The following is a 16,910-nucleotide window of genomic DNA, read 5'->3' on the forward strand; positions in this document are numbered from 1 at the left end:
CAGTTTGGGTTTTTTCTATACACCAGGTGTCCTCAAACTTTTTAAACAGGGGGCCAATTCACTGTCCCTCAGACCGTTGGAGGGCCGGACTATAGTTAAAAGAAAAAAAAAAAACTATGAACAAATTCCTATGCACACTGCACATACCTTATTTTGTCGGTGGGGCGCCGGCCCCATATACCGAGGGTGGCGGGTTCAAGCCCGGCCCCGGTCAAACTGCAACCAAAAAATAGCCGGGCGTTGTGGCGGGCACCTGTAGTCCCAGCTACTCGGGAGGCTGAGGCAAGAGAATCGCTTAAGCCCAGGAGTTGGAGGTTGCTGTGAGCTGTGTGAGGCCACGGCACTCTACCGAGGGCCATCAAGTGAGACTCTGTCTCTACAAAAACAAACAAACAAAAAAAACAAAAAAAAAAAAACAAAACGGGAACAAATACAGTTCACACCGCTTCGTGTGGGCCGTGGGCTGTAGTTTGAGGACGCCTGCTATCCACTGTCTCAGGATGTTCCAGAAACAACCTCTCAGATCAATATGGACTGAGAAGAGAGAAAGATGGAAAGGTAGACAGCTGGGCCTCTTCAGTTAAGAGAAAATTCCTGGAGTGGTCGGGAGGACTGAAGGAAGGAGACGTGACTGGCATCTTCTACGCTCCCTCCCTCCTGAGTGTTTCAGAGGACTCAGGGCAGCGACTCCTGCGGGAACACGGCCTCACGGGGGACAGGACACTGCTGCAGCAGAGACAAGCGGTCTGTGACAACCGCCTCCCAGCCGAGCAGTCTGGGTTCTGTTCTCTCATTGGCCCTGGGCGCTCTGTTTCTAGCGCTTCTCTCGAGTAGGCCTCAGTGAGTTTTGACTGTGGCCTAATTGTTTCTCCCTTCCCCTTTCTCCCCCTTCCCCTCCCCCCCTTCCCCTTCCCTTCCCTCCCTCCCTCCTTCCTTCCTTCCTTCTCTTTCTTTTCTTTCTTTCTTTTTCTTAGTGTCTCACTCTGTCTCCCTGGGTAGAGTGCTATGGAATCACAGCTCACAGCAACCTCAAACTCTTGGGCTCAAGCAATTTTCTTGTCTCAGCCTCCCATGTAGCTGGGACTACAGGCGCCCGCCACAATGCCCGGCTATTTTTAGAGACAGGGTCTCACTCTAGCTCAGGCTGGTCTCAAACTCCTGAGCTCAAGTGATCCACCCACCTGGGCCCCCAGAGCGCTGGGATTTCAAGCATGAACCACCATGCCCGGCTCTTTTCTTATCTTCTTCCCTCCCTACCTCTCTCAATTCTCTGCAACCTCCCTCCCCAATATTTTCGAAGTGTTGACACCATGTAATTCTACTCAGTGACCACAAGCTCAACCAACAGTAGAATAAAACCATAATTTCTGAAACATAAAAGAAACAGAAATTAACATAAAAACGAGTGAAAATAAAACCACTGCTAAAGAATTTGGGAAGAGAAGTACCTTTTTAATAGATACATAATTTATAATACACCAATGACTCTAGTGTTTCTAGAAAGTGGACTTGGCATCTTTAAAAATAGTTACTTGAACTTGATAAAGAACAGATACTTCTTTTGTTTTTAGTTCTTTATGAGTTATTGTTAAAATTAGTAAGGCCAAATTCTAACATGACTATATTAAAACATTCTGGGAATATTAAAATAATTCTCCCAAAGCCTTTACAAATTTTAGGCCAGTTATTCTATCTGAAACTCTGCCCAAGATAGACACCATAATGAGTAATGTGTAGCTGCGAAAGCTTTTTGGATCAACATAATGAACTTTGGGTGCTGGAATATTTGATTTCCTGGATTTTTGCTCTTCTGCCTATTTCTTGCTAAACATTCAGACTGAGACTTCACTGTGATTATCTAATCTTACTCCATTCTTGGAAGTTCAGCCTCTGTAAATAGCGAGGAAGGAGACCCTCCTGGATTTTTAGGGCGAATCTTTAGCTCTGAATTAAATGAATGTTTAAATCTCTAAGACATCCAGTAGTGTTGAATTTGGCTGGATACCTCATGGTTTTAAGCCTTTAAAAATACACAGATTCTGAAATAGTAACATGCTTTTTTCCCCGACTTTTCTTTCTGCCTAGCGATTTTGTTATTACCCTCACTGTCTACTTCAAACAAGTCGTATGCAGTTTACCGTTCTTGCAGCATATGGTTGCTGCCTAGAAGCACTTTGTGTGCCTTGGCAAACAGCCACGTGCAACATTGAAGAATGATTTCCTGGATGCATAGTAGAGACTCTTGCTTCTATTTTCCTACTTGAGTTCGACTTATAAGGTAGGATTGGGTTAGGTATTTTTTTCTTTCCTCTCTTCACCCTTCTTTTCTTCCTCCCCCCCTCCCTGTCTTCCTTCTTATTTCATCTTTGCAGTCTTCCTTTCCCCTAGGTAGAGTAATTTATGCTGTCAGTCTCCTCAGAGAGTCTCCTCAAGCAATGATAATGTAATACTCATGTAGACAACCCCAGGTGTTCCCAGCTTATGCCTTCTCCTGAATCCCCACCTATTTTTCAAATCATTTTGAGTAAGGATCCATTAATGTTTTGCTTTGTACTCCAGTCTGCAGAGAAATCCTCTAAGCAGAGAATGTGTTGGTTTATAAGCCTCATCACTCATATTGAGACCCTCTGTGAATTTCTGTTTTGGAAAAATAATAGTTTTTTTAGCATTAATTGAAATAAGGGCTGAGTGTAATTTCCTCCTGCAAAGGAGGGAGTTTGGAAGGAGGGAGCCAGATGCTTCCAGAACATATGCAGTGAGACCAAGAGGTGAATCTTCTGTCTTGAGACATTTGTAGCAAAAGAGTTGGAAGACCAGGGCACAGCCCGTTTCCAGGCTGAGATCCCTCAGCCCGTCAATCCCTTGCTTCCTTTCCCACTTCCAATCCTTTCCTTACAGAGTGGGCTGCCTGGCCACGGAGGAGGCTGCAAGGCAATGAGCTGAAGCAATCATTTCCCTTTCCTGTTTAGGGTCTCTGGGGACCATCTTTCTGTCCATGCTGCCTGCACAGACTTGCAGTCTAACTCAATAGCTGCCTTATTGTCTGATCAGTTGGTTGAATTTGTTGATTTACTACTAGGTTACTTATTTTTGCTCAAAAATAGCCTAAATACTTACGTTCTGAACATACTTATGATTCGTTAAGCATGAGTCTATCATAGCCCCAGAGCAAGTAAAAGATAAGTTTTTGATTAGCATCTAAATATATTGCATAGAGGAAAATCCATAAAAGAGAGAAATGTATGTGTAATGTATACATTTATATACACACATATAAAATATATATGTGTATATTACATGTGTGTAAACACATATCCATATATTAGGTACATATACTGTTTAAATGCGATCTGAAAATCCATAAATTACTATGGAACTTATTAAACTATATGTAGAAATAAATAGAACATCACATTTTCAGTATTTGTATATTGTAGTGGAAGTCTTCACACACCAAATCTTATTGTTGATTAAGACGTTCAATTAAGTATCATCTAAATGGAAAGGTAATATGAATTTGCTATTGGTACATGTTGTTGCCATTTGGGAAAATTATACTGTCAACCAGTGTTAAATGGAAAAGCTCCAAATTAGTTGTAAATTGAGAACAAATAGCAAAGGTGAATCAATATGCTCTGCATAACTTTAAAAACTGTCTCGATCCTAATTTTCTTCCATTCGACATGGCTACCTTTTATTGTCTCTTTCAGAAGACAATCTTTTATGAGGAAGGTGCCAAGAGTCAAGAACAGCCTCTGAAGGCCTGGTGAGGCCTAGTCCACACCTTCCAGATTGGTGTCGGTCACCTCCAGCAGGTGGGGCCCCACCAAGGCCCCTGGAGACAGCTCCCTGGATGCTGCTGGAGGAGGTTGCCTACTGGATTCACCTCCAGGCACCGCAGTTGACCCTTGCCCATATGCTGGGGATGGTGGCACAGGGCCACTTGGCCCCACTCCCTGTAGCGGGGACTTGGCTGGGGACTCAGGAGCCTGACCTAAAGCTTCTGCCCCTGGCTTACAGAACTGCTGCTGAGCTTGGGCTTCAGTGGGGAGACCCTCACCTTGGGCTTCTGCTTCTGACCCTGCAGGGGGATTACTGGACGTGGAGGGAGGTTCTGTCTCACCGCCTCCTGGGGTTTCAGCCTGAGGAGTTGGGAGAGGCAAGAGACTCTCTGACTCCCCTGAATTAACCAGATGGGGTTGCTGTGGCTCCTTGAGTGTAGTGTTACAACTCCCTTGAGGAATGCCCAATTCTCGTTGGGTTTCTTTGGACTCTGGTGCTGTTACCTCTGGATGATGAATTACCATGAAGGCCGTGGCCAGACTTTGCACAGCATTTTGCACACGATTGGCCTCTTCTGGATCAATCTCTTTATCTACAGAGACATTGGACTCTTGCTCTTCATCAGAAGTGTGCTGACTTTGGTCATCCTTTTCAGACGTTTTTGCCTCTCTGATTTTTTTGTAGAGTTCATTTCTCTCTTCTTGTAAAGCACGACAGAGGTTCTCTAGCCTCCCAATTTTCATCACGAAGCACTCGTATTCTTTAGCTCTCAGTGCTTTCTGTGATTGGAAAACACACACATACACATACACACATAAACAGACATGAAAAGCAAAGTTGCCAGGATGCTCTCTGGAGACAAGCAAAACCATTTATTCCAGAATTTGTCTGTTAGGCTCTGGGACCTGGCCACAGCGTGGTGGTTGAATAGACATTTGGTCATGGAGACCACTTTTTTTCTTGCATTGTGTGCTAGACTGGTAGAATTTTAATTAGCGTAGGCTGTTTATTTAGGGTAAAAAAGATGGCAAGACTTCTTTCTGCTTTGGTCCAGAGCCTTGCATATCTTAAAGTAGATGAATTTTCTGCTTCCAAGACTAAGAAGCCAGAAGCAAAACTTGTAGCAAGATGAATGAGATGGACTGGGAGCCGGCCCTCAGCAGTGCCTAAACTATTCTATGAATAAACTGCTGTGTGTGAATCCCAGCAACAATTTGATTTATGTTGATGAGTAATAAGCATATCTCTTTGGAATTGGTTGCAATTTGGGATGAATTGTTTAGAACAGTAATTACTACCATAGAAACTCACCACATACTAATTCACAATGCTGGCTGCTTAAACTGTTCAGAAATGTTGGTGTATTTGTGCATGAAAATGTTCCTATTTATCTCACTCCTTCACCTCTACCCTACAGTTACTCTTTACCATGAAGATCTTTTTAAAAAATTTGTTTATATGGAGAGACCTTCACCTGTAAGGCCTGCCTCTTAGGTTAGGGGCCATGTATCTTTGTCTTTAAAGTCTCAAAACCTCATCAAAACCTGCTTGAAATAAGTATTTAAATGTCTGTTGTAGAAATTAAAGAGATATATCTTCCTACCTGTCTCTAAAATAGCACATACAATGAGCAGTTGGGCTGGCATCTTCTTTCGGTATATTCAAATCAGTTAATTAACTTACTCTGTGCCTGTGATGTACCAGACAGGGGAAGTTCAAAGTAAAGCAAGCCACTCATCCTACCTTTAAGGCAGCAGCCCCCAACCTTTTTGGTACCAGGGACTGGTTTCGTGGAAGGCAATTTTTCCATGGACCAGGGGATGGGGTGGCATTAGATTCTCATAAGAAGCCTACAACCTAAATCCCTTGCATGTCAGATTTGGCTTCTACGAGAATCTAAAGCCTCTGCTGATGGGACAGGAGGGCGAGCTCAGGTGGTGATAAGCATGATGGGGAGGGGGTGTAAATACAGAGGAAGCTTCGCTTGGCTTGGCTCACAAGCTCTTCCACCTCCTGCTGGTAGCTTCTTTCTAACAGGCCATCAGCAGGTGGGGAGGTGGGTGTTGGGAGCCACATTGCAGCTTTAAGAAATTTATAGGTGTGTTGCTGCTCTGGGGACAGCTATTGAATCAACAAGGAAGCATGTGACAAGCTTTTCATGAGTCTAGACCCAATTCTAAATGACCTTTGCTTTTAGTATTTTTATTATAATTTAATATGTCTCTCCTCCAAAAAATTCAGTTCTTTTTCAAACATAATCATTTATACTATTATCCTGTTATTATATTCTAAGCGTGAATATTTTGACTTAACCTGGAGGATGACATCTGAGGGGAGAATTTCCTCACCTCTTCAATCATGTCCAGCAGAGCTTTGTTACAGTTCTCAAACCGTGCTTTCCACGTGGCTGTGTCCTTCTCCAGCTTCTTCATTTTCTTAGTTGTCTACAGAAATCAGAGCATGTTAGTGTTAATCTTGAAGAGTTACTATCTCAAGGAAACTATCAATCCCGTGTGCGACATCAAGGGAAGTCCTTCTGTTACCAGTTGCCGAAGCAAACAAATGTTCAGTATCAAGAATGAAGATTGCAGGAGAGTCGTGATTTATTTCTGAGCCATCTGGGTCAGGGGTGAGCAAACTTATTTGCACCTGAGCCAATTCAGGAAAAAGGAAATTACTTAGGGGCATGATGTTTGCTCATTGCTTTTTCTTCCACTTAAAAGAAGAATATCTTTATTGAGTCCTACGAATAAGCTTGTCATTTAGGTTATTTGCTTTTTTTGAATAGGAGACTATTACAGTGAGAAAGCTGTGTGGCTTTTTAGTCATTAAAATGTTGATAGCATCTGGGCACATTTGGGAAGCAGCCATACAAAAGCAGCAGCTTTCTATTTTCTCAGTCTTTACATTTGTAGGATGAGGTACAGTTTACAAAATGCAATTACGTGCATTATTTATTTCATCCTTGAAAACAGTCCCATAAGCAAGGTCCTATTTTTATCCCCATTTTATAAATGGGAGAAACTGAGGCTTAGAGAAGATGAATTAATAGAATTCACATAAGAGCAGGGCTGTAGTTATTTTATTCCATTGAATGCAACATGTGCAGAGTATCTGCTGGTCCCCAGGCCTAGAGCTGGGTGTAGAGGATAGTAGAGTGATAAAATTTGGCCTGTTTTCTTCGAGACTGAGACTACTCACATTCTTGGTTGTAGGACCTCCTCTCTGCCTGAGTGAAGTGAAGAACAAGACATGCAATCAGGTGTGATCTCCTGGATGAACCGGACCTGTGCACTTGCTGTCTGGTGCAAACCTGCCCGAGGCAGGGTACCCGTGAAGCCAGAGACTCGGCCTAGATTCTCAGCCTCTGGCTCTACCGAGAGGCTAGGTTTTTAAATTTTGATCATGTATTAACCAGGTTAGTAATTTATAAACTTTTAAAGCACATCGATCCCTTTAAGAATTTGATGAAATTTTTGGGATCATATTTCAGGAAAATGCAAACATGCACATCAATATATTTTTTTCTAATTTCTAGGGAATTCCTGGGTCTACTACTTAAGTCTATAAATGAACTCCAGATTAAGAACTCCTGGTTTATTCCAACCTTAAAACTACACAATTTTGAAGTAAAAACTTCTTTTCTGTTTTAATATTTCTTCTAATCTTAAAATTCTAAAATTTCAAAAATATTTTTTTAAATGCATAGATTCATCCTAGAATGAGAGAACTTTAACTTTTTTTTTAGACACAGTCTCACTCTGTTGCCCAGGATAGATTGGGTCTACTGGGTTCAAGCAGTCCTCCTGACTCAGCCTCTAGAGTAGCTAGGACTACAGGTGTCCCCACAATGCTCCACTAATTTTTAAATTTTTGGTAGAGATGGAGTCTTGCTCTTGCTGAGGCTGCTCTTACCACCTTGGCCTCCTAGAGTGCTAGGAGTATAGTTGTGAGCTATTGTACCCAGCTAGAACTAGTATTAATAAGTGTCAACCTTCTTAAGTTTGCTCACTTAATTGTAAAATTTGTCAGATTATTTTATGAAAATATTCATGAAAGGATGTTTCTCCACTTAAAAACGATTAATGCCAATGCCTGCTTAGAAACACAGTTCTGATTCTGTTTGGAAAAGAATTGAACAAGATTCAAGCATAAGATCCAGTAATAATAATAGTAACTTTAGATTCTTAAAAAGTGTAAGACTCTTCTAAAATACATTAATTTATTTGACCTTTACCAACTTGTAAGGTAGGCAGGAGATGTAAAATATCTCTATAGATTAAAAAAAAAAATTCTGGGAAGTGAAATGAATTATCTAACACTACAACACACCAGAACTTGAGTTCAGGATTCCATCTTCTTTTACCATGTCACACATCTTCCCTTCTAAGAAGGCTCCTCTAAATGGTATCTCCTACTCTAATATTCCTCTTTTATTTGTATAAAAGTTGTTTTAATATTTAGATTAGATATTTTTTGACTTCAGTATATACAACATAATGTTAAATTGCTACTTCTTGTCTTTTTTTTTCTTTTCCTTTTAAAACTGTGGAAAAGAAGTAGGAAAAGAATTATTCTTCTTGAGAGTGAAAATATATCCTAGCATTTTTGGACTCTTGCTCATATTAATTCACCAGATACTTACCAATAAAAAAAATGCATCCTAACCTCAATCCCACCTATAAACATTTCATGACTTCATGAATGTGCTGAAATATCTTAGTGAGAGAAAAATAAAACCAATGGAGAATTGCCTGTCAAGATAGAAAATGTCAATATTTTGTGGGCAGCTGGCAATACTCACTTTATCCATTTCCTGTTTGAAAGTGGCAAACACTTCGTTGCTCTTTGTCAGTGTGCTCTGGAATTCTTCAAACCTTCCGGAGTAGAGCGTAAGCTGCCAACAGGGGGACGGGAGAGCTATTTTAGGGCTGCTTTCAGAATGCATCCAGGACAAAACAACATGTCATTGTTCGTTATTTGGGAAGAAAAATGACCTCTCACAAAAGGAATTCTCAGTACGATGTTAGTAACATGTTATTTTGTTTACTACAAGATCAGCCTACGTCAGTGAGCATGATTCAAGTGCCTCTTTCAAGAAAATGACATAAAGGAAATAGAACAAGAAAATACAAAAAGTACAAAATGACATATAAAATATACCATCATTTCATTATATCATAAACTTGTATCAAGCACCTGAATATTCACTGGGCACTGAGCATGTGTGCAGACTATATACACAAAAGTCTTTAGCACTGGGATCCTGCTTTTAAGGGACCTCTACTTCTCACGGGAAGCCATTCTCAAAGACAACTTGACTACAGGACAGTGGCTACAAAGTGCCAAGTCAGTTAAAGACAGCAGGAAAGGTGAGCATGGTGGGTGATCGTGTGAGCCACATGTTTGTGGAGAAGGTGAGCCTTGAATTTGGTCTTTAAGGAGAGGAGCAGGCAGACAAATAATAAAGAAAATGCAGGCTGCCCCTCTCCAAGCAATTGCCATTTCTGTTTTAGACACCATCGTCTTACATACTTATGAATAGCAGTCCCCATTCCATTAAAATCAGCTTATTATACCAACTTTCTACTGACGGAAGTAATGAGTCTTGAGGAAGGGATGTCTTTCTCTAATTTACACAAAAGCATTGCATGGGTTAGCGCTGCTGTGTATGTGGCTCACCAGAGGGATACGCAGGAGATCCTCCGCGTCTCCACGTCCCTGACCCCAACACTGCATTTGGGGCGGCAATGGGGCAGTGCAGGGAAGGAAAGTGTGTAAATACTTGGTTGTTAGTGACAGTAATAAAATAATAAAATCTTGCTTTTGAAAATAATGTTAGGGTAGCATGTTTTGAGTGAGTGGAGATTTAGGGTGGATGATTCACATTAATAAAGCCTCCATTTTTAAATGAGTCTTTGGTTCTCTTGAGTGTTTAGACCAGAACCAAGTTCTCACGTGGGCACAAAAACATCCCATGTGAAGAAGCAGACGTTTGGCATCCAGTGATGAACAAGAACCCGTGGCTGTACTGCTGGGCTGGAAGGGCACCAGCTGACCAACTGTAGTGCCAGGGGGGCTGTATTTATTCCCCAACCTCTAGTGGGACTGGATTTTGTACAGAGGAGCACCTGACTGGAAGCTGGCAGGTTGGAGAGTTCCTAGGCTTGGGAATACATGTGAATCAGATAATCCCTAGACCCTAGAAAACTGCTTATCTAGAATGATTTCTTCCCCAATAATTCAGAACAGTACAGGTTGTACTGCAGTCAACAATAATAAAAAAATGATAACATAACTCCTTTCCACAGAATATATCTCACCCAAGAAAAGTCAGCAATGGCAGCCGACCATTGTTTTGAAATCACTCATTAGCGACGTATGTAAAAGAACTGAAATTCGTTTCTCATGGTTCCTTGGCATACAGATTGAAGAAGACAGAATAAAGGGGCACGAGGGAATTCAAGGCTGGGAGGGGGCCCTAAGGTTTACAAATACACACACACTCACACACACACACGCAGTGCACAAAACAATATTTACTCTTATGTGGAACATACTCTGACATTCTATTCAATTGTGTTTCATGTTTTTTCAACATACTGGCTGGGGTCCACTGAATTGATTTCAGGTCCCATGAATGGGTCAAGCTCTTAGTCTGAGACATTCTGTCCCAGGGTAAACTCTTGTGGGGCTGGCTACCTGCAATGCACATTATCCATTGGCCCAGGGTGAGGACAACTCCCCACCGTGGATCTGATCACCTTCTATCACAAAACTTGTTCATTGTATTCTCGGCCAAGTCTCTTCCGTTCACTATTTTTTTTCTTACTTCTTTGTCATTCTTTTTCTAACTTATTAGTAATTCCAGCAGAATTACAGATGGGCCTGAGATCCTGTGGTATCCTGTACTGGTCCCCCCTCTTGCAGCTCTGCTTTTTTTCCTGTTGGACCTTTCTGTCAGGTGGTAAACCTGTGTGGCTTACACATTTCTTAGATAACTGACCCTAACATTCTATTCTTATAGTAACTTATTGGATATTTGCTAGGTAGTGTTTTCCTCTGACTGTTGTGCTGACATGGTGCACACGTGGTTGGATGTGTCATGTTCCCACTCTTACGCTGGTATTTCAGAGAAGTGTGGAAGGGACATCCAGAGGTCATGTGTAGTATTTCCCCTGCCAGAAGCAGAAATAGAACCAATTCTATGGTTAGAATGATAATAATTGCCTCAATATTTCAATTTTATTTTATTTTATTTATTTATTTTATTTATTATTATTATTTTTTGAGACAGAACCTCAAACTATAGCCCTGGGAAGAGTGCCATGGTGTCCCAGGTCACAGCAATCTCAAACTCCTGGGCTTAAGCGATTCTCTTGCCTCAGCCTCCCAAGTAGCTGGGACTACAGGCGCCCGCCACAACACCCAACTATTTTTTGGTTATAGTTATCATTGTTGTTTGGCAGGCCCAGGCTGGATTCGAACCCGTCAGCTCTGGTGTATGTGGCTGGTGCCTTAGCTGCTTGAGCTATAGATGCCACCCACAATATTTCAATTTTAAATGAGCCCAGTGATAAACACATTCTTTTAACTCAGCAGCAAATTTTCTTATTTATTTATTTATTTATTTATTTGTAGAGACAGAGTTTCACTTTATTGCCCTCAGTAGAGTGCCGTGGAGTCACACAGCTCACAGCAACCTGCAACTCTCGGGCTTAGGCGATTCTCCTGCCTCAGCCTCCTGAGTAGCTGGGACTACAGGCGCCCACCACAACGCCCGGCTATTTTTTTTTTTTTGTTGTTGTTGTTGCAGTTTGGCGGGGGCTGGGTTTGACCCCGCCACCCTCGGTATATGGGGCTGGCGCCCTGCTCACTGAGCCACAGGCGACGCCCAGCAAATTTTCATTACAAACATTTATAGAGTATAGGAAACAGAACTGTGTCCCGGTTTGTCATAGACCATCTATGAGATGTGGTCTGAGAGTAAGTCCTGTCACGAGACTAGTCACCAGGGCACTGCTCATCCTCCGCAGGTCTGGTGAAGGGTTCAGATGTTAAAGACCATGATTACACACTTCACACAACTTACTGACTGGCCTTTCCCCTGGGATGGTGTTTTGTGTCTGGAGTCAGACATTGCTGCCTTTCCACATCTACTACTGTCTTCATCCTTATTGATCCAACGAACACTCTATTTGTAGTGACAATTGTAACCCATTGATCATCTCTGACACTTATTCTATTGCCTCGCTTTGTGTAATCGAAAGCCAGACATCTCTTCCCTAAGTGACAAACATGGCCCCAACCAGCAAGCAGTTGGCTTATGACTGAAAAGTGACTTTTGTCTAGGAGAGCAACAAATGATGTCTTTAATATGCATCTTGCTCACATCTTAAAAATGGGATGAAGGACTTGGCTTCCTGCCACTGGAGACTGTATGAAACCCAGGGAGGTGTTTGAGTGCTATGCAAAATAACCTGCGAGGGAGGGTTGTTTTTTTTTCTCAAGATGTAAACATTTAAAAAATACAGCATGGCCATAAACTTCATGTGCAATTTACGACATTAAACTATTTTAAATTGCACACAAACTTTATGGACACCCTGTATAATGTTGATACTTTTTATGGGGAACTTGTTTGAGCATTATTACACATACGGACTTGAGACCTCTATTTTCTTCTTGATGCTAAACTAATTATTGAAAGTGCCTTGGAGATAAAAGAGGAAGACCAAGGAGGGTCCTTGCAACTAGCGAAGCTGCCTGTGTAGAATACCAGAAAAGAAGGCACAGTCACCTTAGCTTAGGGCCACCCCTCCTCTGCTCTGCACTTCTCTGTGTTCACAAACTGAAGCTGAATGGAGTCATGAAATCAGCTTTTCCAGATCAGCTTTTCCAAATGTTGAAAATGTTGCTCATATTTTTTCATATAACCCTTACCTATGAAATACTACTGGGACTGGCTCATGTGCTCATTGATGGTTTGCCCCTTTTTTGGCATTATTATCACTAGCTCGTGAGTTCAGTAGGCAGAGGTTTTCCTCCCTCCTGTTGATTACTATGTCTCCAAACCTAGAACCGTGCCTAGCACTTAGTAGGTGCTTGATAAATACTGCTTGAGTTAATTATGCTTATTATGGGCCGGACACTGAGCCAAGGGCTTTGTGTGTATCATTTGAAAACAAAGTGCATATATTATGCATTCATTAAGTTGCTTTTCTTGTAAAAATGTAAACATATGAATAAATGTCACCCACAGATGCTAAGCAAGAGTGGATCTAATGTCAGTTAGATCTCAGCTGCCGCCTAGGTGCTGTTGTTTTGGAAACACTGAACTGTACTGGGCCTCTCAGAGATGGGAGGCCTTTTGCTTGAAATCATTGATTCATCACAGCATCTTCACTTTGCAGACAAGGACATTTAGGCCCAGTGAGGTTTAGGTGAGACCCATAGGGCCACACAGCTTTCCAGGGGAAGAGTTAGGAATCTGCCTGGAGCCTGGACTCAGGGATAAACAGGAATGATAGAAAGTCTAGAATCCAGGTGGATGCTTTTTCAGGTTTGAGGGGGTCCAGGTGGGAAATTGGATCACACCTTTATGTTCTTATTTCACAGGTCCTTAAAGGCCTAGATTGTCATGCCAACTGAAGGAGTCACTCTGTAGCCCAGAGTTTAACCATGTCAATCTACTCTTCATTTAGCAGCAGGGAGTCGAGACTGAGTGTCACAGGTGATGTGAACAGGGGACTACTTCACGTGGTGTCCACTGTCCCCCTCCAGGCTCTGTGTTGTGAATGAGGCAGAACCATGGCTTAATTCTTGGGGGTCTCTCCTGCAGATGGTGGGGCCACACCTCCTTCCCCCTGCCTGCCTCCTGGTGCAATAAGGGCATGGTGACTGCCTCAGGGACATCCTGAGTTTGTCACTCTGGGCCCTCCCATTCTATTAATAGTCAGCAACATGATAGCTCTAACCTCTGTGTAATTAGTACTTCAAAACTGTTCCTTCACATTATCAGAGAATAGATCATACTGGGGAAAAATTTATCATTTTTCCCATACACATTGCAAAAGTATGCGTTAAGAAAGCAAGATATGATGATGTTCTCTGTGTCTTTGCCTATGCAATGGTATAATTTGCTTTTTTCTTTCACAAGGAACAAGTATATATACTTTTTACAGTGAACCAATATTCAGCAATCAGCACACAAACATTTACAGATCTTAAATTAATTGTGCCTAATTTGGGAGGCTTATGATTTCCTCACCTTTTCCAAGTTTTCTCTATGTGATCTCACAATCATTTGAGCATTTGGGCATTTCCTCTGGCAGCGGAAATGTGGCCCATGACAGGATGGTTCTCCTGGAACCCACAGGAACAATTTTCGAGGAAGGGCCAAGACCCAAAGAAAGGGGGAGATGGATTGGCCTGGTTTTTCCCCAGTGTCAGCTGTGGCGTGAGGCCTTTTTTTTTTTGAGTCTAAAATAGGAATCCCCAGAGTCTAATTGAAACCCACAAATGATATCCATAGGCCAAATCAAAATGGTATCTGACTTGCCAGCTACTTCTTGTCATTTACCAGCCTCAAGGCCAACCTCTGCAAGCACAAAAATTTGGGTGCTATTTTTCTCATTTTCTACAATTATAAATACTATCAAGGTGTGAAGACGTTTTTTTAAGAGTTACCAGCCATGGATGATGCATGCACGCAGCTGGTATTTTCTTCTTACCTTAATAGGGCACAGGGAGAGGAGAGGGGGAGGAAGCATGGAAGGACAGATGGAAGCTGGACACTGGTGTCTTCTGACCACTTTGCGCCATCATTTGTCAACACACTTTTAGATGTTGGTGCTGAACATTTCTTTTTTGTAGGTATAATACTGTGATTTTATTTTCTCTTAAAAATAATAAGTGTGAAATTGTTCTTCATTTCCAGGTCCTGTGCCCCCACCCCCTGACCCTCATGAGGCCTGCAGACACCTGTGGTCCTGCCGCCTCCCTTGGGCCCAGAGAGCATGCCCACGCAGCATTCTCCCTGCTCACCTGAGCCTGCAGAACTGACTCTTGTTCCTTCAGCACTTTGGCCTGAAGTTTCCACTCTGCTGCCTGGTTCAGCAACTGTGAGAAGAGAGAATGTGTGAAAAGACTGTCAAACTGTTTTATAACAGTTTTATAATGGCTGCTGTAATAACTTGCTCATTAATTCTCAAGTAATTTTCAGAACTTTGTAAAGAGTCTAAGAAAGCTAAGAAAACAATTGGTCAAAATAGTTGGACTCTCAACTAAAAACTTGTGGTTTTAGGGCCAGGTGCCTCTAATTCTAGCACTCTGGGGGGCCAGGCCAGTGGATTGCTTGAACTCAGGAGTTTGGAGATCAGTCTGAGCAAGAGCAAGACCCCATCTCTAAAAATAGCTGGGTGTTGTGGTTGGCACCTATAGTCTCAGCTACTCCGGAGGCTGAGACAAGAGGATCACTTGAGCCGAAAGAATTGGAGGTTGTAGAGAGCTATGGTGCCCCGGCACTCTACTGAGGGTGACAAAGTGAGACTCTGCCTCAAAACAAAAAACACACAACAAAAAAATTGTGGTTTTAATTTTTTTTGAGAGAAAAATAGTCTGCAACTCAAGCATGAATCAAACAGAATTCAACTTCCCACCAAATTCTGGAACCTTGTCTAGCAATTCTGACCAACCATCTCTCTACCTATGGTGGGACATCTCCAGAACACCCCTAGGTAAGCATTGTCATCAGCAATTGTTCCTTTCTATCAAACCCAAAGTTACTCCCCTAGACCACCGTTCCCTACCACAGCGTGCATGATACAGTAAGAAATATGTGTATATTTTGTCTGCCTCTGGTTCCTGGCACAGAGTTTTTCTCACATATCAGAATCTCCTTGGGAACATGTTAAAATGCACCTCTCCCTCTCAGAGAATATGATTTAGGGAATACAGGGTGTGACCGAAATTTGTACTTACAGCAAATGCCCTGGATGGGTTGGCTATGGGTACAGTCTATGGATTACATTTTGAGAAACCCTGGGTTGGAAGTTTGATGTATTCGAAATCCTGCCCTCCAGGAGCTCGTGGGTGAAATTGAAAAGCTGATTTAGGTATAAAGAGGCACACATATTTAAAACATGTAATTTTAACTTAAGATGAATGTTCACTTATTTATCAGTTTTTGATGTAGGGCTGTGGTCTTTGTTTTGGGTATGGATCTTCTGCTTGGAGTTCAGAGTTGTATTTTATTTTTCAATCATGTCCATAATGTGCTATATAAGATTTCTATGTTGTTGGGTATGTGTGTTTGCCAGTAGTGCCAGAACCTAAAAAATACTTGTAAATCAGCTTGATGGGATAATTCTCTAGTTTTCCACTTTCCCCCCAGTCTTTAACAACCACTCACCCATCTAGTTTGATGACTATTGTTTTTGCTATTTGCTTGCATTTGGTCTTTCACAGCATTAAACATAGTTTTCAAAGAAACTAGTCTTTCTTTTCATAGTTGTATTTCATCAGTTTATGTCATCATTCTGTTGATTTACATGATACAAAAGCAAGTATTACTGGAAAGAAAAGAGCTGATTCTTGGTGAGCTGCATCTTACTGAACTGGGGCAAATACATGTGGCCACCCTGGAGCGTGGCTTGTAGATGCCAGAGTTGGCAAGCTGTGGGAGGGTCAGTGTGTTTTATGGAGAGGATGATGAATATCAGGGATCCATCTGGTTAGTCAGCCTAGTGGTCAAGATTTAAGAAGTTTCTATTGTATTTGAAGATACACTGATTTAAATTTTCTTCTTTTTGTTTATACCTATTGTAAAATATATCCATGAGGTCTATCAATTGCATATGGCATCAGAACCAAAAGAAAAAAAATCATTACTTTTGACCACTTGAAGGCATCTTTTTCCTTTTTCAAGTTAGTCCTTTTCCTTTGGCTCAACCTCTCTCCATTTGTAGGATGGGTTATATTTGCTCCTCAGCGCCTCCCAAGGGGCAGTGAAGATTAATTCTCCCAGTAGCACACCTGACTGGTCCCCTGAGCGGTCTGGGAGTAGCCGCTGCAGAGTAGAGCCCTACAGCGCCTCCTCTGGTCACTCAGGGGTGTGCCCAGCACCT

At 42.0% G+C, this 16,910-nt stretch overlaps 1 protein-coding gene across 1 annotated transcript in view; it reads right to left on the bottom strand.

Moving 5' to 3' along the window:
- Window positions 1-1,437: 1,437 nt before the first annotated feature.
- TXLNB (taxilin beta) overlaps window positions 1,438-16,910 on the bottom strand; it is a 41,274-nt gene continuing 25,801 nt past the window's right edge. Inside the window, exons 6-9 of the mRNA XM_053592827.1 lie at window positions 14,830-14,904; window positions 8,588-8,680; window positions 6,132-6,227; window positions 1,438-4,562 (exon numbers count right to left, since the gene is read on the bottom strand). Coding sequence (XP_053448802.1) covers window positions 3,774-4,562; window positions 6,132-6,227; window positions 8,588-8,680; window positions 14,830-14,904 — 1,053 coding nt within the window. The 3' untranslated portion in view covers window positions 1,438-3,773. The remainder of the gene's footprint in view (window positions 4,563-6,131; window positions 6,228-8,587; window positions 8,681-14,829; window positions 14,905-16,910) is intronic.

The sequence above is a fragment of the Nycticebus coucang genome, chromosome 5 (assembly GCF_027406575.1).
Source record: "Nycticebus coucang isolate mNycCou1 chromosome 5, mNycCou1.pri, whole genome shotgun sequence".
Classification (NCBI taxonomy): Eukaryota; Metazoa; Chordata; class Mammalia; order Primates; family Lorisidae; genus Nycticebus; species Nycticebus coucang.